Below are 21,781 nucleotides of genomic sequence, written 5' to 3'. Positions count from 1 at the left end.
GGCCAAACACATAATCAGGGTCTAGTTCCTTGTAAATCAGCCCTCTGAATAGCTCACTCCTTCCAACCTCTCTGTATGTTTTCATCCTATTAATATGAGAGAATACATCCCATAACTGTCATCAACCATAAACCACTGATACTGCAATAATAAATAACTCTTTGCTTTTCACTTTTCCAACTCAACATGTGAGATTTAGCCCTGACGATAAAGGTTTGTGTGGCCTGAACACACTTCCTGGCTTTTGGACTCATTACAGCTAATCTTTATCGGTGGCTTCCAGACCTATTGGATTCCATCTTGTTTAGAGCTGCACATATTGAACAATGAATTGATTAGTTGTAACTATTAAATTAATCTGCAACTGTTTTGACAATCAATTAATCGGTTTGAGCCATTTCTTCTTGAAAAATAGGTCAAAATGATCTATGTGGCTTCTTAAATGTGAATATTGTTCTAGTTTCTTCTCTCCTCTGTGACAGTAAACTGAATATCTTTGAGTTGTGGACAAAACGAGACATTTCACATTGGGCTTTTGGGAAACAATGATCCACATTTTATCTTCTTCTTCACATCTTATGGACCAAACAACTAATCGAGAAAATAATAGACAATGAAAGTAATCGTTATGGTTGCAGACCTAGTGTTGTCGGTAGATGTAGCCACAACGTACAGTCAACGTTTAGCACACATCATTTATTCCAAGGAATTTCCCCCCCTCATCAACTCTGCACAGTGTTGGAGGATACAGTGTAATATGCTGTAATCATAATGTGTGTGTGAGCACATGCTGCCCCAGAGCTGAAATATAGTTCTGCTCTAACGCCTTGTGTCTTTTACCCTGTCTCGGAGGGATTCAAACCCACTCATATAAACACACACACACAGAGACAGACAGACAGACAGACAGACACACACACACACACACACACACACACAAGCACATCAAAAAGCATCTGCGTTCTCATAACTTTTCCCCCCCTAAAGCATTAACTCTCAAGTTAACTGGATTGTGTTAGTTTACGCTTGAGCAGCTTATTACCGCCAAATTATTCACAGACAAGAAAACAAACTTTCATTTCACACACTACCCCACCCGTTTGTAGTTTTACACATCTCCGTCACGACACCCAATGAAAACACAGGCGTTGGTTAGCTGATGTTACATGTTCTTTAATTGAGGAAAAAGCGTGTGTGTGTGTGTGTGTGTGTGTGTGTGTGTGTGTGTGTGTGTGTGTGTGGCTGATTTGAACTCCCACTTTGTGTCTACGTGGCGGCTGTTGGCTCAGCGTTGTTGGAGGTAATGTTGAAAACGTCCCTCAGAAGGGAAGAGTAGTTGACGTGCTTCACCGTAGCCCCACCGCCGTCAGACCTCGCATTCACATCAAACTGGAGACAGACGACAGGAATACACAAGTCACTGCACAACTCGGACTACGGTTTCAGTGTTGACAATAATTCTATTATTTTAGTCTCTACTTTAGATATTTAGTATTTGCTGCTCTCCTTTGTTATGGTCTCTCTGTGATAGAGCTCTGCTTTATTTTTGCTGTATTTGTCTTACTCTGTTTTATGTCCTCCATAAAACTTGATAAAAAGCACCTTGTCAGTGTGTAACAAATGTGCTATGTAAATAACACTGCTTTGCTTAAACGTTTTAAAAATGAGTGTTGTTCTTAACCTCCATTAGACTGATTAAACCTTATACGGACAACACAAAATAACTTTTTTTTAACATTAGAGGACAGGAGGAGGGCGAGAGGCTGCGGTCCATCAAGACCAAAACCTGACGCCTCAAAAAATGCTTCTTCCCGACTTCAGTCGGCCCCATTAACAAGGCCCCGGGATCCACACCACCACAGACTTCTTTTTTAGGGGTCCAAGTCCGAGGGGGCAGGGAACCCTATTGTAATCGCTAAGATTATGCTTTTTCTTATTTTTCCGTAGCCAAAAGTGCCGCTGCAGCCTAAACCGTACATGCTGGGGAGGTAAAATTTTGTTTGGATTCACCTCTTAAACTAACGTGAGCAACTTAAATTTTTTTTTTAGGGTAGATGGACACTGGCTCATACGACTCACAAACCAAAAAGGCACACATGTGAACCACTAGGTGGCACTATAATGACATTAAACGCGTTTTTACACATCGCACATTTAAAAAAAACTTACATCCACACGTTTGTTTGTTGAATCAAGCTGAATCACATGACATAGGCCATGCCCATTTCCGCAAAGAATGTTATTTGCACAATCACGAAATGTGCAAAACCTACTTTTTCGAAAAAGAAAAGATTTTGGAAAAGATCGGCCCTAAGGGGGCGCAATAATCAAGGTAGACGTGTTTCAGACTGTAACTCAATTAACATAAATGAGAAATTTGCAATTGCAATTTACTACAGACCTTGCAGCTCACGCCCCGCGGTTTTTCCTGACGTTTGCCTCGCCCGCCGCCGCGGTTTGGGTTCTGCTTTCGCGGGCTCCACGGGTGTTCGGGGCCGACTCGCGCCAGGGAGGCTTGGACCCCGTCAAAACTGCTTGCAGTTCTTGTTTATTGTTAAGACCGTTATATTGTACGTATTTCTTTATTTATGTTATTTCGTTTACACGTATTGTTTATTTCCTTTTAATATCTGGGCAAATTCTTTTAAGTGTTACTTGGCAAAAAAAACATTTTCTGATCAAATGCAATTTAGCTATTTCTGTGAAGGAGAATTTTTTGATTTGGTCCCACGATTGTTAAATATAATAAATAGAAAGAAAATAATAGAGGTAACAGGAAAACTGGCAATACTAAACTGCATACGGATTGCAGCAAAGACCAAAAAGGCTCATTAGAGACCATCACAGGCCCAGTCAATCTGGGTGGGTCAACATGACATTCCTGTTGTGTCCGCCTCACTGTGAGACGCAAAACTCGTGACACCTCCAAAGATGCACAAGGTTCAGTGGCCATTTTTAGTTGTTTTTTTTCGGGGGTTCGCCTTAGAGCTTTTTAAGGGGGACAGAGTTGAGCAGGGAAGAAGCGACTACTTTGGGCTGAGAAAAGAGCAGCTGGAAACGGTACCAGAGGAAAACAGAGAGGCACACACACACACTCACAGATTAAGTCCACATTCATTCTATCCATGCAAGCCTCCCTTTGTTGCCGTGCCATGGTTTATATCTCTGCTGCTCACCTGTTTCTGCTTAGACTCGGCTGTGGTAAAGCATGCTAAATTAGCATTACATTTGAAAGATTAAAAACGCACGAGAGATGAACAGAGGAGCTACTTCCTTCCTTTTTGACCACCTCTGTGTGTGTCTGTGTGTGTGTCTGTCTGTCTGTATGTGTGAGAGTGAGTGTGTGTGTGTGTGTGTGTGTGTCTGTCTGTCTGTATGTGTGAGAGTGAGTGTGTGTGTGTGTGTGTGTGTGTGTGTGTGTGTGTGTGTGTGTGTGTGTGTGTGTGTGTGTGTGTGTGTGTGTGTGTGTGCGACTCGCTTTCTCTTTCATGTCATTTTCTGTGCACAATAAATTGTCCTCCTGTCCATTTGACCGTTCCTTCCCACTCACTTGATTCTGCTTTTGGCTCACTTATCCCCTGAGTCATACCAGGTAGGGGTAAAATGTACATTCATTTTCAATTACAACTATAAAAAAAATCTTTGCACACACCGGGAAATCACTTACTCTGCTTTTCTGATTCACTCTAATTTAAAAAAGTTTTTTCTCTCCCCTACTTTTCTGCTGCTTTTTGTTTGACACGTTTTACTGTGGTTGCTCTCTCTTACCTTTAAAGTGTCTTCGGGCATCACTGGGGGAGCATGATGCTCTACCCAGTTAATGCCAGCCAGGAAGGCGTGGTAGTCAATCTCATCCCCATCTGCAAACCTACAGCAGACATGCATCCAGATTACAAACAGGTGCATATTATTTAGAAATTAGAACAACAAAAATATTATTCTGCTTGATTAAAATGAAGCTATTTTGCTTTTCTTCCAATGCGTCATTTTTTAGTGGTATTGGGTCTAAATGCTGGTTCAGAGTAGGGCTGGGATGATATGCTTTTGTCCGGATTCGATACATGGGTGCCGATTGGATTTGTATTGCAATTTTAATTTATCGTGATTCTAGAAGTATTACAATTCAACAGTATTGAGACTTTCTTTTCCTTCTTTAATAAAAACAAAAGTTGAATAAGACATTTCTAGAGACAATATGTCATGAGACATTTCTAAAAAACTGATTGTTTTCTAAGAAGACTGAACATCACATGTCATTCAGTCAGTCTGACATTTATTTCATCTGTAAAGAACGACACAAAATGCATTTGCTGCTTTGTGTGCTTTCGCTGTTTTGCTAGAAATAGATAAGATGTAGTCGCTGTCGGCGGTACTTTATAAACAGAAAATATTTAGGTCAATCATTGGCATAAAAAAAATAAAAATAAAATCCAGATTCTAGGGACAAGAATCGATTCTAAAATTGTCACAAAAAATATCACATATGTGATTTTTCGATCTTTTCACCACCCCTAGTTCAGAGATTTTTCAACCATGTCAAGAAAGTTTTCTGGGGAAAGAACTAGGGCTATACTTTACAATGGGTGGAAAAGAATCATTCAAAATCATTCTGCAAACGCAGAGGGACCTCGAACTGTTCTACCCTGAACTGTGCGGTGATTAGTGGGCTCTTACACGCTGAGCAGACCTCCGAGCAGCGTCTCAGGCAGGGGGAGCTTGAAGGCCTTACAGATGGTCCTCGTCTCTTTGGTGGAGAGACGGCCAGTCCTGGAGACACAAAGAAAAGCAGAGACATGGGTATCCAACGTAAAAAAAAAACTCATCTGGCCCCTTGCCTATTCATGGGTTATTTGAATAAAGCTCAAAGAAAATACACATGGTCCTTAGAGGCTAGAATCTGCCCTAAACTGAAAACAATCCCCGCTTTAGGATATTTTTTATTACCACTGAGCAGGATGTCATCATTAGTCAGTGCTGACAGGTTGAACACATAAGATCAGAGCAAAAATACCACCAGCAGCACAATAGTTGGACTTGGTTGATATTTTAAAAAGCTACCACTCTTATAGTCTGGATCAAAGGAAGTTCATTTCCAGGATAAAGCCTGACATCAGCTTTGCCCCCTCTCCTTCCTCTCTCTCTGCGTGTCGCCGTTCTCAAAATCCCTTCGCTACGGGAAACAACAACAACCTTCGAGCTAGAAGGCTACACGCTGATAATATCAAGTTTTGAAGGAAATGTGAATCGTGCAACAAGGCAGTCCTGCTTGGTTCTTTCAGGGAATGATTGTAAAGATTTACAAAGAATATCTTTAGGGCGTTTCCTCTTTAACTGGGACGTTTTGGGACGATTGGTGGGACCGCTGTGGACCAAGTACACATGGCGATATACTGGTAAAAGCTAATGAGGTTTAACCACGTATCAGCTCATTTAAATAGCTCACCTTACTGTGTTGTGTCAACAGTTCACTTCATTTAATATTGTATGTGGCGTTTTCTTTTGAGGGGTGCAAATGTTCCACCAAAACACAGCCGCTGCGTCTGGAGTTTAGCGCCGCCCAAGACCATTGTGATTGGTTTAAAGAAATGCAAACAACCCAGAGAGTTTTTTTCTCCTATCCCAGAATGCATCTGTGGACTACCCAGACCTTACTCCACAAGGCTGTGGAGATAGGTCTGGCAATGCAAGACCACCACTCTTATAATCAATATATTATTAATAGAAAAATGTCTCAATCGGAATTTCTAAGAAGACAATGTGTGTGTGTGTGTGTGTGTGTGTGTGTGTGTGTGTGTGTGTGTGTGTGTGTGTGTGTGTGTGTGTGTGTGTGTGTGTGTGTGTGTGTGTGTGTGTGTGTGAAACAGAGGATGCTTGTCCTCCCAGACCACAGTTGTTGTCCACAGTCGATGCCATTCTCGTCATACCGTCTTCATTACAGAGATGTTGATGAACAATCCAACGCTAACAGAGTGTCAACACAGCCACAGACACAGACAAGTCAGCTTAACCTCGTGGCTCTGTTGATCCTCCATTGCTCTAACCCAACCCATGTTAAAGGTCTACTACAGTGGTAGGGCTGGTTCTATGTAGTGTACAGGCATTACAAATGTGATTTTATGCACAAAAAGAGAAGAAAGGCAACAGCTAGGGAGACAGACACAAGTAGTGTGTCTCAATTCTAGGGCTGGGTCCTGGAATTCAGTACTTTTTGGGGCACCGCCTGAATTGCCTGTTAAGTAACGAGAAAGATGCCTTGTCATTCAAAACTAAATATCAATAGCTAAGGACTAAATCTCATCAGAGTCAGTGAGCCAATAGGCATGCATCATGCTTCTACCAAGATCTAAAAATGTCTGTGATTGGCTGTCTAACATTACACGTCGCAGAGACACATAGGAAAAACTCTACGTTACACATAGACGGGGCTCACGTAGTATAGGAGCTGAACAATAAATTATAAGATGTGTGCCGTAATGTGTAATGTTGTCATTTCTTTTTGTTAAAATGGATTTTACAAAATTGGTGTCGAAAACAGTATTGTTTAGGAACCCGTATCAAAGTCACGGTATTGGTATCGGTATCAAACTATTTTGAATGATACCCTACTCAACACGGACACTTTTCATGAGTGCACTTACATGTAGTACACTGTGTACACTTGTGCAGTGCAGTCAAAAGGGAAGTGATGTCTCAAATCGCGCACAGCCGTTATGCACAGACTGGAAATGACTCTTCTTCTGTTTAATGGTAAATTGCAGCTGGGCGGAGGGAGCGTGCCAATGTTCCCACAGCCCTACATTTCTAAGATTTTTTTCCAAAATTAGGCCCTATGTTCGCCTAACCCCTAACCCACCCTAACCCTTGAAGGGAAATGTAGGAACACAAAACCTAATTTTGAAAATGTCCTAGAAATGTGGGAACATAGGGCTGTGGGAACATAGGGCCTAATATTAAGAAAAATCTTCGAAATGTGGGAACATAGGGCTGTGGGACCATAGGGCTATGGGACCATAGGGCTGTGGGACCATTGGGCTGTGGGAACATAGGGCTATGGGACCATTGGGCTGTGGGACCATTGGGCTGTGGGACCATTGGGCTGTGGGAACATAGGGCTGTGGGAACATAGGGCTGTGGGAACATTGGGCTGTGGGACCATTGGGCTGTGGGACCATTGGGCTGTGGGACCATTGGGCTGTGGGAACATAGGTCTGTGGGAACATAGGGCTGTGGGAACATTGGGCTGTGGGAACATTGGGCTGTGGGAACATAGGGCTGTGGGAACATAGGGCTGTGGGAACATAGGGCTGTGGGACCATAGGGCTGTGGGACCATAGGGCTGTGGGACCATTGGGCTGTGGGACCATAGGGCTGTGGGACCATTGGGCTGTGGGACCATTGGGCTGTGGGAACATAGGGCTGTGGGAACACACTTTGTCAGTGTGAACGCACTATGTCCTCAAAATAGCGAGTGTTAAGTACAGAAGAGCGCAATTTGAGACACAGCATAGGAGACCAAGAGTGTGTGTGCGTTAGGGCTGCAACATATGAGAATAATAAATAGATATTAACAAATTGCTTGTTGAATTTAAAACAACTGAAAGGAAATCATTTCTAACATTCTTTAATTGAAAAAATTGAACATTGAATTAAATATAAAAGGCACCACTAAAAAAGCGACAGCTTTCTACTATTTTCTTTCAACTAACACAAAAACTCTCCGTCTTTTGCGATATGTTGCAGCCTTTCATGATGTGTTTACTGCGACAGTTGATATCGCGATAACAAAACAAAAAAAACGATATATTATGCAGCCCTAATGTGTGTGTGTGTGTGTGTGTCCTCTGGCCTGCAGAGCTACATGCGATACAGGGTCCATCTGGTTCCAATGCTCCACTCTCACACTGCTGGAACTAATCGTCGCTCTGGGATATGGGGCCACTGACTGCACGATTGATGTCTCGTTGTGACGCTACCTTTGTGCGTGTTTGTGTGCATTTCTGCTGCAACAGTATTTTGTCTTCGGCTAACATCTGTGTGTGGGTGTGGCTTGCGTATATGTGTACGTGGCCGCCTACTTCTGTTGGTCACGGTGTGTGAAGTCTCTGGCCATGTCAGGGAGCTCTTCAAAGTGCTTCTTCTTGAGGAAGTCCTGGGCCACAGCCAGCATCAGGCTCACGTCCGCCTCCGGCTGCGTGCGCTCAGAGAAATATCGGCCCAGAATGAGCACCTCGTGCTCCGACAGACCGCAGTCCAGGCCGGTCAGCAGGCCCCTGTTGTGCACACAGGCACACGCATACACATCCATTAAAGTGTATCATAAATTTTATCATTACCATTATAGTGTTAACAGGAATTACATTTTATGATCTTACAAATGTATCAGGTGGATTTAAATGTGAGTTATTGCTCCAACTAAGAAGACTCATATCCTCCACTTCAGTACATATTATTGCATCTGGACAGATTGAACAATACCTATTTTTTCTGTATTATATATGTATATTACTGTACCTGAACGACTCATAGGGGATGAAGCCAGTGTCGCTGGGGTCACTGAGAGTCAGAAACTTCTTGATCTCACTCTGTTTCTCCTCCTGAATGGACCGTAGTTTACTGAGGATGTTTCCCACGTTGGCTTTGGGGAACTTTGGACAATCACACACAAACATGCAATCTTTAATTACGTACAGCATTAAGTAACACCAAAGAATGAAGGCTGTGTAATCACGTTAGCTCTAGCAATCTGCTCCAAAGACCACCACTGCCTGTGATTCCAAAACCTTCGATGCATAAAGCTTAGAGAACCACAAGAAACAAACAAAAGTCCGTTCCCTCCCTACCTCCTCAGCACGTTGCTCCATGTAGTTCAAGGTGTATTCATCGGCATCCAGAAGTTGGAAGTTCCAATTGTTGATGCAGATGGTCGCTCCGACGTACATATCCTGAGCTGTAAAGTACTCGGACAGCTCGCTCTTAAACAGCTGCTGGCCTGGCTTCTTTACACGGCTGCGCTCCAGAAACTTACCACCGAGCACGCCTGGTGCAACATGTGTGAGAGAGAGAGGGAAGGATGACGTTGAAACATTAGAGATGTTCCGATACCGATACCTGTATCCTAAAATGCTGGTATTGGTATCGGCGAGTACTGGAGTTAATGCACCGATCCGATACCACGTAACACACTCCTACTCAAAAAGATATTTTACGAAATCTTTATTTTAGATATATTTACTATTTTATTCATATAATATGCTACGTTTGTAAACTAATTTCAAGAACCAAAACAATTGAGTGTAGGTATTTTTCCACAAGAGATTTGAGAAATATTTCAGCTTTAAGCTTTATAAGTCTTTATATGTTGGTCTGGAACAATTTTGGGCCTCACTTTACAGAAAGCTGAGTTTGTTCTGAACATTTTGATATGAAACACACGGGGATCAGTTATATGCAAAAAACCTTAAAATGAGAATTTAAGAAGATATCTGAAAATGCCCTTAGACCTCAGAGGGTTAAAGTAGTTTATTTATGTTCTATTTCCGTTATGACTCACTGTCAAACTGGATAATAAAAGGCAGTTCTGTGGCAATGATGGCAATCATATCCCATCCATACAGGGTTAGTAATATACAGCGGTTAAAACATAATAATATATGTGCATTTTTAACACGCTGGTATCAGATTGGTAGTCGGTATCGGCTGATTTCCAAGTTCAGGCATCGGTAAGCAATAAATGGTATCGGAACATCTCTATGAAATATTACACATTTTTTTTAATTTCTCTGAAAAACAACTTGACAAGTAACTTGGTTCCTGGTCCACAGTTTAAAAGCACTGGCCTTTATTTTTTTTATTTAATGTTGGAAATATGTTTAAACTTTCTAACTACTCATATTGTTTTGTTTCACATCATATTTCAGTGGTTGGATATCTCATTTTGGAGCCATGCTGAACAGTCTTTGGACCTGTGACATACCACAAATAAAAATAAATACTGTCAGATACTGATTTACAGTGATGGGAATATCTCGTTCCATGAAAAAAAGTATGGCCTATGAACTAAATGTCATTTGTTTTCAAAAGATTCTGGAAATGGAAACCTAATGTTTACCATGAGAGTCATAGATTTGCATCTCAAAGTCCTAGGAGCAGTTGTGCTGCAGATATGGTCCAAATATGTTTGTTTTTTTGTTTTTTTTACCTGAGTTCCTTTGAGAATGCTCATACACGCTGATGGAGTCATCGCAGAGGTAGAAGGAGATGATGAACATCCGCTCGCTGTCAACTGGATCGTCGGTCACCATCTTGGCAGAGAACTTCAGCACATTTCTGTCGAGGCCACATTTAGGGGGACATACACAAAGTAGAGTCAGGGGCTGACACACACACACACACACACACACACACACACACACACACACACACACACACACACACACACACACACACACACACACACACACACACACACACACACACATTCTCTCTCTCACACACACACACACACACACACACACACACACACACACACACACACACACACACACACACACACGTAATTTGATTGTGACTGTCTACTGACTACTGACTACCAGCGGTGGAAGAAGTATTTAGATCCTTTACTCCTATACCACACTGTAAAAATACTCCGTTACAAGTAAAAGTCCTGCATTGAAAATGTTACTCAAGTAAAAGTATGTTAGTATTATCAGCAAAAATGTACTTAAAGTATTAAAAGTCAAAGTACTCAATGCAGGAAAATCCTCACGTTTTAGGAACTGGAAACGATCAATACAGTTGTGTGTTTAATGGTCTAATCATTTCAGCTGAAAAAAACGTAATCTTTCAAGTAATTAGTAACTAAAGCTGTCAGATGAACGTAGTGGAGTAAAAAGTACAATGTTTCTCTCTGAAATGGAGCGGAGTAGAAGTAGAAAGTGGCATGAAAAGAAAAAGACTCAAGTAAAGTACAAGTACTTCAAATTTGTACTTAAGTACAGTACTTGAGTAAATGTAATTAGTTACATTCCACCACTGGTGACTACAACTCAACCAACTTGTCTTTCTCCATAAACTTGTGGAAATCTTTCTGCGGGGGTTTGGGCAGCAGGCCCTGGCAGGAGCTCAGCGAGTCCTCCTCCGAGCCAAAGCCGTTGTAGGGGGGCACGGGCCTCGGGGGCTTTGGGGCCGGGGGAGCTTTGTACCTCACTGGGGTGAAGTCCTCTGCGTGGAAAGGAAGGAAAAAGAGAAGACAAAACATTTAAAAAGAAGAAAGGAAAAAAAAACAGGACGAGAGGTAAAAATGATCAGAGGGCAGCAGGTAATCCATCCATGCAGGAGCACGGCAGCCCGGGTCTGACCTCTGACCTCTCCGAGTCAGACGGGACCCTCCATCACTGGGGGCTCCGCCTGCTTTACTGCTGTGACTAATGAAGCGAGCCCCTAAAAGCAGCCCAGGGTGGCAGACACATCCAGGACCAGCTTGGGTTTCTCATCTTGCATTGTTTTCCCTTGCTTTGTTGAAGACTTAGGCTACATTTACATCGCTACATTTTGGTTAAAAAACAAACATCTTCTGCTACGTTTCCCCCTCTCATTCCCCCCTGCTCTGGTGTTCCCCCCTGCTCTGGCGTTTCTCCCTCTCATTCCCCCCTGCTCTGGCGTTTCTCCCTCTCATTCCCCCCTGCTCTGGCGTTTCCCCCTCTCATTCCCCCTGCTCTGGCGTTTCCCCCTCTCATTTCCGCCTGCTCTGGCGTTTCCCCCTCTCATTCCCCCTGCTCTGGCGTTTCCCCCTCTCATTCCCCCTGCTCTGGCATTTCCCCCTCTCATTCTCCCTGCTATTGCGTTTCCCACTCTCATTCCCCCTGCTCTGCTGTTTCCCCCTCTCATTCCCGAGCCCCTAAACCGGAGACATTTGGAAACACTTCTGACCCGTTCTGGTTGGTAATCTGCGGGGTTGTGTTGCCATCTCAACGGCCGCAAACGGAGACCTTTGGCAACGCCGACACTGACGCTATTGCTACTGATGTTTATCCGCCTGATTGGGTCTCATCGATCATGACGTCTCCTTCTATGGACTAAGCTACTAATGTTACCATGGCAACTACCAGCAGCCGGCGGAGTGTACACGCTGCTGATGAGATATTTTGGTTTGGGAGTGTTAGTTTAAACAGAGATTAGTTCTTCTACTGGAGCTAAAAACACTTGTGTGCACGGAGATCGCTTTTGGCGAATGTAGCGATGTAAATGTAGCCTTAGGTGAACGCATTTGGCCGCGGGGTGAAGGCGTCCTTCCTCCAGAAAATGTAATGTTTTTCAGTAAAAAAAAAAATGCTATTTCCCTGTACAATTTATGTCCCTTTGTGGGTTTTTGTGTATCTTTGTAGCCGGTTTGTGTCTGTTTTTGGTCCTATTTTTTTTCCTTTAGGGTTGTTGTGGGTCTCTGTGGTCATTTGGCGTCTCTTTGTAGTCGGTTTGTGTCCCTTTGTGGTAGTTTTGAGTCTCTTTTTCACATCATGTGGACTGGTATTATCACCATATCTGTGTCTAAAATGTTGGAAAAAGCTAGAGCAGATAATAAATAAATAACACTCAAAAAGCTTAAAGACAAAACTTGCTGAAGAAGTCCAACAACAATCATTAGATCTGATAAAAGTCTTGTAGTTACATTCATTTGGCTTAGGTGCTGCCCAAAACGGCTCGGGTGCTGCACCTAAACCCTATAATGGCAGGAAAAAACCCTGTCTCGTGGTCCCCAGTGCCTTTAACCGTGGCGGCATGGAGAAATACCGGTGCTGGAGGACCAGAGTATCTGTTGTCAGGTGGACAATGCTGCTGAACCCTGAAATTGTTTTTTATATCCACTGACCAAGGAGTGACCGAGGTAAACAGAACATTGTATAGGCTACTGAGGCTGCTTTCACACCTGAGCTGTTTGGTCCGAGACCCTGGAGCGTTTCTACGGCTAGTCTGGTTGGTTTGGGGGCGGTGTGAACGCTAATTTGAACGCCTGTGTGGACCAAAACAACCAAAACTCTAAAATATTAGAAACACTAAAGCAGAACCAGAAAAACTACTGACATTATAAATTCATATTTATAAACTTTGTGTTTCATTATTTCTGAGACCACAGTGTTGGAAATCGTTCCTTATCACGGAAATAGTGCACTTGATAGTGTGTTCGCCATTTGGTAGTGGAGTTCGAACTCTAATCTCATTAACTATATAGTCCACTATAAAATACCCAAAATGCACAGCTAATTTGAGTGTACATACGACGTACCCAACATTTTACTCCCGTACACCACAATGCAACGCGGCCGTGTTTTCCCAGGGGAGAAGAAGAAGCAGAAGGACTTGCAAAAACTGAAAAGGAAAAATGGAATGGGCTTTCGTTTCCAAACAGTGGAAATGTAACATGCAACATATATATAACATACAACCTTTTACTATTCTATTTCAGTTTGTTTACATGATGCTGGGCGCACCCGCCTCCTTCACACAAATAACCGGCACATCTACTGACAAACAACATTTTCAGTGTAGTGTCCAAAATCTCGTTTGGCCTTTCCCTATATAGTTCCCTATGTAATTAACACTATATAGGGAATAGTGAGTGAGTGAATGAGGGAACGGTTTTCGAACACAGCTCTGAAGTGTCGGCAAGTTTCACTCAGATATTCGGTCCAACAACAGACCAGCGACCGCTTCGCCAGCGTGACATTTGTTTACAATGTTTGGTGCGTTTGACAAAGTGCTGTGTGAACGCAAACCAAAACCAAATGAAAGAAATGCAACAATGTTGTAACTTCAGCCCCGGATTGCACAGAGTCTACCGAACAACGGCTGTGAAAGCAACCTAAGTAAGCTCATTCAGTTTTTACAGGAAAAATTGGCAAATTTTAGTTGTACTTCATCCTCTGAGCAAAAGTCTGCCATGAGTCTCAGGAATCAGTATTGCAGGAAGGCGACAGCTCTTGCTGGTGCTTGCTTTCACTGCCCCTAAGTGTTCAGATGAATGCATTGCAGGCATGAGCAACCGATAACAGGTAAAGGATAATTCAGCTGAAATTAGAAAAGGAAACGCCAGTGTGAATGTACATATTATTTAATTTATTTAGTTACATAAGATCAGGTTTTTGTTACACAGTTAAAACACTTTACTGTAAATACATCTATTCTTCCTTTGATTCATAATTTAGTTTGTAAAACATAACAAAAGAATATACCCTGTAATTTGTTTAAAAGCTGCCTATTCTGTCTGAAGAAGCAGCACACACGTCTGAAAGCAATACAGATATAAAAGAAATAATTGTGTGTGGTTACCTATGCCGTATTTGAAGCGGTAGTAGTCTTTGGTGAAGTCGTCACAGTCAGCGATGATCAGCCTCCTGCCCCACACACTCACCTCCTGACCTATGGTCAGGTCACAGTCCTTATAAAAATCCTCATTGACTGCTCCTGTCTGCAAAAGAGAGAGAGAGAGAGAGAAAGAGAGAGAGAAAGAGAGGGATGAGAAGAAGAGGGGAGAATAAGATCAGTAGAAAAACCACATCGAAAACTTGTTTAAACTTTTTGAATTCAACAGTTAACGTACATAAATAAGTTACATGTGGAGCTGTAACAATTAAAAATGTTACTGTACAATTAATAATTGTGATTAACAATTCTCATATTGATATATTTTCTCATATACAAGTCTCTTTCAGTTGTGAATGAATCCCAGGATACATATTTTGGTTATATCCCTGTACACAGCCTGTAAAGTAAACCTCGTTATTATCATAAAACAATGTATTATTCGTATATGTAATAAAACTGACCATTACCATCAACATTCATACCCCTTAGGACCGTAGCTAATGTTAGCGATTGATTGCGGTTAAAAAAACAAATGGCGATTATGTGAAAAAAAGAAATTTAGACATTTAGACGATTAGACAATTATGTAATAATTGTTACAGGCCTAGTTATATGGTTTATGGATATGTTTCGATTGCACTAATGTTAATGATCCTGGTAGAGTCTAAATTCCCTGTTTAATTTCAGTCAGAATGGTATTTAGGTACAAGCTCGCCCTATACACTTTAATGGCTAAAGTTCTTCCGCAGCAAACTCATGGACTTCATGGATTAATGGTTTTATTTTTTAATAAAAAGTTATTATTTTAATAGCTTATGCACCATAAAAAATTATATCTGATATACTTTATTGTAGGCCCAGTTTAATATGCAGCTTAATTTTTTATACATATACATATATATATATATATATATATATATATATATAAACAGTAGCCTAAGGGCTCTGTCTCTTTTTCAGCTGAGGGGTCCTTTCCTTGTCCTAAAAACGCTGAAGACCCCTGGTCTAAAATATAACTGTATGCTATAGCATTAAGGTTGATATTAACTACATTGGAATTGGAACTGAATTTGAACTTAATCTGTCAAGAGTCCCATACTTGAATAACTTTTTTTTGTATGCCAACTGTCGGTACTTGAACCTCTGGGTCACTTTGTGACCCCTCAAACAGCATTTAGTTGATTTCAATTGTTTTTGTGGCTGACACAGGACATACTTTGAGGCTGTCCAGTATGTAGCGTTTCCCCTGTTTGGAAGAGTCAAACACATTGAGCACTGTGCGGTCCGTGAGCTGTCCGGGCTGCTTCATTTGGACTGAATGCTACGGAAAAATAAGAAACATTATTATTATTAAACATTACACAAGATCTTCACACAACTGGAAATAGAGAGAACAAAAGATAGATGAACAGAGAGAAAGAGTTAGAGGCAGACTAATAAACTAAACACACACATATACATTTTTACTTTTCTTTTACCAGGATTGTATGTTGATAAGGCGGCTTACCCTTACTGCGCATATTATGACGACTATTATGAGGTGTTGTACAACGGGCAGTGTGCAAATTTGTTTGTCTCTGCATGTAACATGAGCATGTGCATGCAGAGTGATGCAACAGTCCGTGTCCATGTACTTTATGTGTGTATGTATGTATGTATGCACTATGTTGGGTTGAATTCTTTAAACAGCAGATATTGTTTGTCTGAGACAAATTTTCTTCGGGACAATTAAATCTATCTCTTAATAGAATAAAGAGACCGTTAAGAAGTGGTCCGTCTTTAAGGACGTGGTGATTTCCCATTGGATGATGGATGCTGGTCACCCACCCGCACACACACACGCACACACACACACACACGCACACACACACACACACACACACACACACACACACACACACACACACACACACACACACACACACGATTGAGGCCTGGCTGTCTTTCAAGATGAATTAGGTTTCCGTCAGTAACTGGAGGAGAAAGCCAAAATGCTTGAGGGAGATTGGATGCTACAGCCGTGCTGTCAGACTGAATGAGGGAGGGATGGTGGGAGGAAGATGCAAAGAAGTCACCCAACCAGAAGGAGAGGCACTGCTGCTGCATGCCTTTAGTTTTGGAATGACCATCTTTATGTCAAAACGTGCAAATGGACGTGGAAACTGAACGCACAACACGCGAGACAAGCTGTGAAACACATTCTGCTACATTCGTGTTCTGCCTAAATGTTCCTCGCCACCCCTGAGAATTTATCAAATGTTCTGACATTTCCAGTCTAGCACGCTCCACTCTATATTCCTGAGTGTTCAGGGATTTCCATAACCTGTGTGTTTTTCCTAATTACCTTGAGAACTAAATATGGTTTTCCTTTCTGCCAGGGTTCAAAATTAGCACCATCGAACAGCCAAATGCTGGTATAATATGCAAGTGGCTGGAAGGTTCGCTTCACTCACAAGCCCAAAAAAACAATGGTAATCTATTGAGTGGCTGGTAAAATTTGAACATTCACTATAGCCATTTGGCTGGTGGACAAAAATGTTAATTTTGAACCCTGCTCTCTGCACTCCCATGGCCAGGGGACACACTTGTTGAACAGATACTACCGCGGTGCCTCACCTTGGGCAGTTTGCTGCGGCGTAGGAATTTGGCCGCAGTATCCCTCCCAGAGTTTGGGGGGATGATCTCCAGGATCTCTATGGTGTCATCAGCGAGGAAGTAGTGCAGTACGAGTTCCCGGAGGTCCCCGAACACGCTCTCCGAGTCGTCCCAGAAGCACTTGAAGCGCAGGACTTCGCCTTCGTGGTCCAGGAACTGCTTCAGCGTGTCGCGCCTCTCGTACGGCCGGAGTGGCGTCATGCTTTTCTCAATCTGGACGAGGTGGGGGAGAAGAAGAAATGATGCATATTGTCATACATGCTTAAGAAAGATTTAGTTTAGATGTTTTTTTTTATCTCCAACAATCAACATTATGGAGCCCCTAAGGGGACATGACATGACTTTTTTTTCTTCTTGTGCACACAAGATACTTTCTGGTGCTCACAAGATACTTTCTGGTAGCCTCGTGAGACCGTCCTGATCTGGCGAGCTCCAGTTTTCCACTCGCAGATCAGTCGACCGACCAATCAGCGTTGGTTTTGAGGCGGGTTTAGATTGACGCAACGAGAAGCGACCGTTCAGTCTAAACAACGTGGTGGCTTCCTCGGATGAGATGAGCGTAGCTATCGCAGCAAGTTTTATCCGAATTAGAAAGTATTCCTTCATTGAAAGAAGAGCAAAAAACGGCACTGGAGGCTTTTCTCGGAGGAAAAGATGTTTTTGCTCTTCTCCCGACTGGTTTCGGCAAGAGTTTGATCTGATTGGTTGATTTGACCCGTCTATCGCCAACATAGGTGGTGATAGACCGATGGTTTATCCAATCAGCTAACCAGGATTTTCGCCCCTTCCCAAAAGTTCTCCAACAGAAAGTTCCCAGATGGATATGCCGAGCAAATGCGAAGCGATCCATCTGGCAGAGTCAGGTTAACTTTCTGGTGCTCACAAGATACTTTCTGGTGAGCACGCAATAGTTTCTCGTGCTCACAAGAAACCAATCTAAGGCTGGCAAAATGATGCTAACAAAGTACTGCTAACGTCATGTGGCTAAAGTTAATATTTCACATTCACAGCATGAAATCAGTTAACAGTTGCCTTATCATCTTTAAGTTTGTTAAAGACACTATCAGGAACATTTCGTTGCGTTTTAAGGAAGATGAATACCTCCTCCTTGGCAGCCATTCTGACTGCTACTCAGATTGGCTTCTCGTGTGCACCAGAAAAGACAAAGATTCCCCATGTTCCTTATGAGTACAACATACTTAATAAAACACAATCCTATAAAAATCAATCCGATTCCATCAAAGAACAACAAAAGGATGAGTTCCAGAAGGAGAAGAAAGGAGCATAATGCTTTTCCCCTACTTTACAAAATAATATATTATAACAGATTAAAAAATATTATATATAAACAGAAATGCACCTCTTAAATAATACCTCCCCCCCTTCTCTATCCTTAAACATTGTTCCTATGTTATCGGGTAAACATTGTTTAAGTTTAAGCTGTGCAGTTTTCAATTTATCAATGTCCATAAATTTCAATCAATTGCGAATTCAAAAACACATGATTAGTCACGATACCCTGTGTGATTTATTATCCTGATGGCTCTTTTTTTTGCAATGTGCAAACCTTTTTGTAAGGCGCTCTTGTAGGTCTTTCCCCGAACTTCCACACAATGTAACAGATGTGGTAAAAAAAAACGTATGTAGTGTTTCCTGGTTCAAGATGTATCTAGTTTTGCTCAATGCTCCTAGCCATCCTCACGCACCGATATCTAATGTGGGGTTTAAGCACAGCTTGTGCAGTTGTTTTGGCAATTAAATTGTTCAAGGGGTACGTTTCAGTGTTCTTAATTGGGCATCGGTAACATTTAACAGAGCAGCAATGTTGAAACAATTAGTTGATTAAATGTAATCCAAAAAAATACAAGAACAGAATAAATCTCCCCCCTAAAAAAACTAAACAAAACACACAAATATTTTCTTCCTCCAATTTGAGGATCCACTATTCTGTTTAATATCTTTAAACTAGGGCTGTCAATCGATTAAAAAAAATTAACTAATTAATCGCACAATTTGCTGTAGTTAATCGCGATTAATCGCATTTTTAAATTGAGACTGAAGCTTGTAGTAATGGATATTTAAATAATGCTAAATCACTTAACTTTACAAATATGAAGAGAAAACAAACAAGGAAAGGTTCTGCTAAGTTCAGAATGTTTAATATCTTTCAGAACAACAGCAGCAACAATTTGGCTTATTTAGTCCTGCTGAAGGCTGCTGAAACGGCTAGAAACTGTCCGACTTGGGAGCAGATTTTTGTCACCACCCCCAATATTAGCCACATACCTAATATACCATATTCTGAATAATATATATATATATATATATATATATATATATATATATATATATATATAGAATATAAATTACAATCTAGGCAGTACTTAATATCATAAATATTATAATATACATAGTGTTTAATCTGAATGACTAAACAAAGCACATATATCTAAACACAGAAATGCACATCAATATCAATATCAATGTTACACATTAAACCAGTAACCCAAAACCACAAAGGTGTATGTTGGCCTAAAGGGAAAACATTGAGTGTAGTTTTAGATAGCGACGCTGTGCACAGCAATCCATTACCAATGTAAAGCGATTGACTACATTTCCCTTCCAGCACCGCAACCAGGAAGTAGCTTGTGTGACAGTGAGACGCACCAATTTCAAACATTTACTGGAATATAGTCACGGATACTATCGAGTCGACAGCGTTAAACATCAGACTGCAAATAAGGTTTTATCAGCGTGACCAACGTAACAGTCATCAAGCAAACAAATCGCGCACGTACATATCGGCAGCACAGCACGGCGCATGTAGCGAAACAGCAGCTTACCGGTGGCGCATCTCTCCTGACGAGACAACATGTCGGAACTAGTACTCGGTCCCGTTTATAGCCCGTGCTCATTCATTTCTGGATTCTAACACATCATCTTTTTTCTCTTTTGGGATCTTACTGGTCCATGTTTCAACTCTTGACTGGCCCGTAGGCCCTACTTCACTCAGGTAAATCCCTCCTAGAGTAGCGCCGCCTGCTCTTATGGAGACGTATTACGTTTCTCAGCCGCCACATGAAGTAAACAAACACAGCTGCATTAATTTCGTTAATTTTTTTTAACGAGTTAAATATAAAAAAATTAACGCAAAAATTAACGCGTTAATTTTGACAGCCCTACTTTAAACTAAAATAAAGTAAATATTTGTGGGGTTTTGTACGGTTTCCTCGGACAAAATAGGTTTGAATCTGATTGGCTAACAGCTAGCCAATGAGAGCCTGGCTGTCAGAATCCTTTACCCAGCCTAACTAAACTGGGCGAGCTCATGAATAGTAATGAGCTCAGACAACATGATGTCAGACTGACCAGCTTTTGTAATTAACCTGATTTCTCTGCTTATTTCTTTTCAGTGGCTAGAGCTGACAGAGGAGGTAGCAGTTCATTTTCACATTCACCACATAACACAGACACATATGGACCTAACAGATTTAAAAAAATGCAAGTAAAAACGGTTTTGTGTGGCAGGGCACCTTTAAAACATAAGTTTGAATAATATACATGTATGTTGGTATTTTTGGATGTTTAATATACTAAATTAGTAATCAACCATTCAATTTACAGCAAAGGGAATATGTAATTATCAATAATATTTTATAGACTACTTTTTTTAAGTGATAGATTGATTTACAATGAAAAAATGTTTTAGATGTATCCCTGATCAGAAAAAAAATATCAATCAGAACTGTCATTATTTGGAAAAGGCAGAAACTTTGTCTTGTTTTTAAGAGATATCTTTGGCTTTTCAATTTTAATGCGAAATCAAAACTTGATTCTTTCATTGTTATATTTAATAGAATGTTTAAAGAACAAAAGAGTCAGGACTCCCGATACCTACCTGTTCACGGAGGTTGCTGTAGGGGTCAGCAGGTACGGCAGCTGGGTTGTTCAGGCGCACCCCAAGTTTTGAGAAAAAGTTCCTTGTAAAAGTGTCACAGTTGGTCACAGTGAATGTGCGTGAGTGCAGCACCATCTGTTGGTCTAGGTTGAAATGGAAAATGTTGTAGAACTGGTCATCATTTGGGGGAGGCAGAGGGACACGCTGGCGGCGAATAAATGTTCCTGCCATGAGAAACAACAACACAGCAATGGTAAGGGACACATATTAAAATACTTATCACCATATGTCAGAAGTGAAGTCTGTTTACTTCGGGTAATTGATTGTTTAGTAGGGGTGGGGGATAAAGTCGATACAGCATAGTATTGCGATTTTTTCCGTGGCTATTCTGTATCGATACACAGACGCCAAGTATTGATATTATATATATATATATATATATATATATATATATATATATATAAATATGTGTGTGTGTGTGTTGGTCAGTTTGTCTGCTTGACAATCCCATTCTGCGGCAATAAAATTGAAGTGAGATGAACAAACAGAAAACTTTATCTTTTTAGATAAAACAGATGTTGACAAAGTTTCCTTTTGGGGACATCATTTGAAACTGGGAACAATTTGAAGTTGGAAAAAGGTAAAACATTGCAATATATCGCACAATATTGCAATATGTTTAAATATCGCAATAATATTCTATATTATATTCTAAAATGGGAGGATTTTCCTGCATTGAGTACTTTTACTTTTATCTGCATGTGATGATACATACTTTTACTTAAGTAACATTTTCCATGCAGGTCTTTTACTTGTAAAAGAGAATTTTTTTACAGCATGGTATTAGTACTTTTACTTAAAGTGATGGTT

At 41.2% G+C, this 21,781-nt stretch overlaps 1 protein-coding gene across 2 annotated transcripts in view; it reads right to left on the bottom strand.

Annotated features, from left to right (window-relative positions):
* Positions 1 to 21,781, bottom strand: part of efhc2 (EF-hand domain (C-terminal) containing 2) — a 32,170-nt gene that overhangs the window by 7,060 nt on the left and 3,329 nt on the right. The window contains exons 4-15 of one of the 2 annotated variants that reach the window (XR_005641061.1): positions 20,912 to 21,135; positions 16,975 to 17,226; positions 15,575 to 15,679; positions 14,323 to 14,461; positions 11,055 to 11,220; positions 10,199 to 10,326; positions 8,841 to 9,037; positions 8,512 to 8,645; positions 8,076 to 8,270; positions 4,675 to 4,767; positions 3,769 to 3,868; positions 1,260 to 1,389 (exon numbers count right to left, since the gene is read on the bottom strand). Coding sequence is in view for 1 of the 2 variants with exons in the window: in XM_039818726.1 (XP_039674660.1) it covers positions 1,267 to 1,389; positions 3,769 to 3,868; positions 4,675 to 4,767; positions 8,076 to 8,270; positions 8,512 to 8,645; positions 8,841 to 9,037; positions 10,199 to 10,326; positions 11,055 to 11,220; positions 14,323 to 14,461; positions 15,575 to 15,679; positions 16,975 to 17,226; positions 20,912 to 21,135 (1,856 nt within the window). In the remaining variant the exon portion in view is untranslated. Of the gene's footprint in view, positions 1 to 1,157; positions 1,390 to 3,768; positions 3,869 to 4,674; positions 4,768 to 8,075; positions 8,271 to 8,511; positions 8,646 to 8,840; positions 9,038 to 10,198; positions 10,327 to 11,054; positions 11,221 to 14,322; positions 14,462 to 15,574; positions 15,680 to 16,974; positions 17,227 to 20,911; positions 21,136 to 21,781 lie in introns of those variants that run through there. The other variant, XM_039818726.1, reaches the window with a different exon arrangement.

The sequence above is a fragment of the Perca fluviatilis genome, chromosome 12 (genome assembly GCF_010015445.1).
Source record: "Perca fluviatilis chromosome 12, GENO_Pfluv_1.0, whole genome shotgun sequence".
NCBI classification, from domain to species: Eukaryota; Metazoa; Chordata; class Actinopteri; order Perciformes; family Percidae; genus Perca; species Perca fluviatilis.
This window is presented reverse-complemented; position numbering and strand designations above follow the sequence as displayed.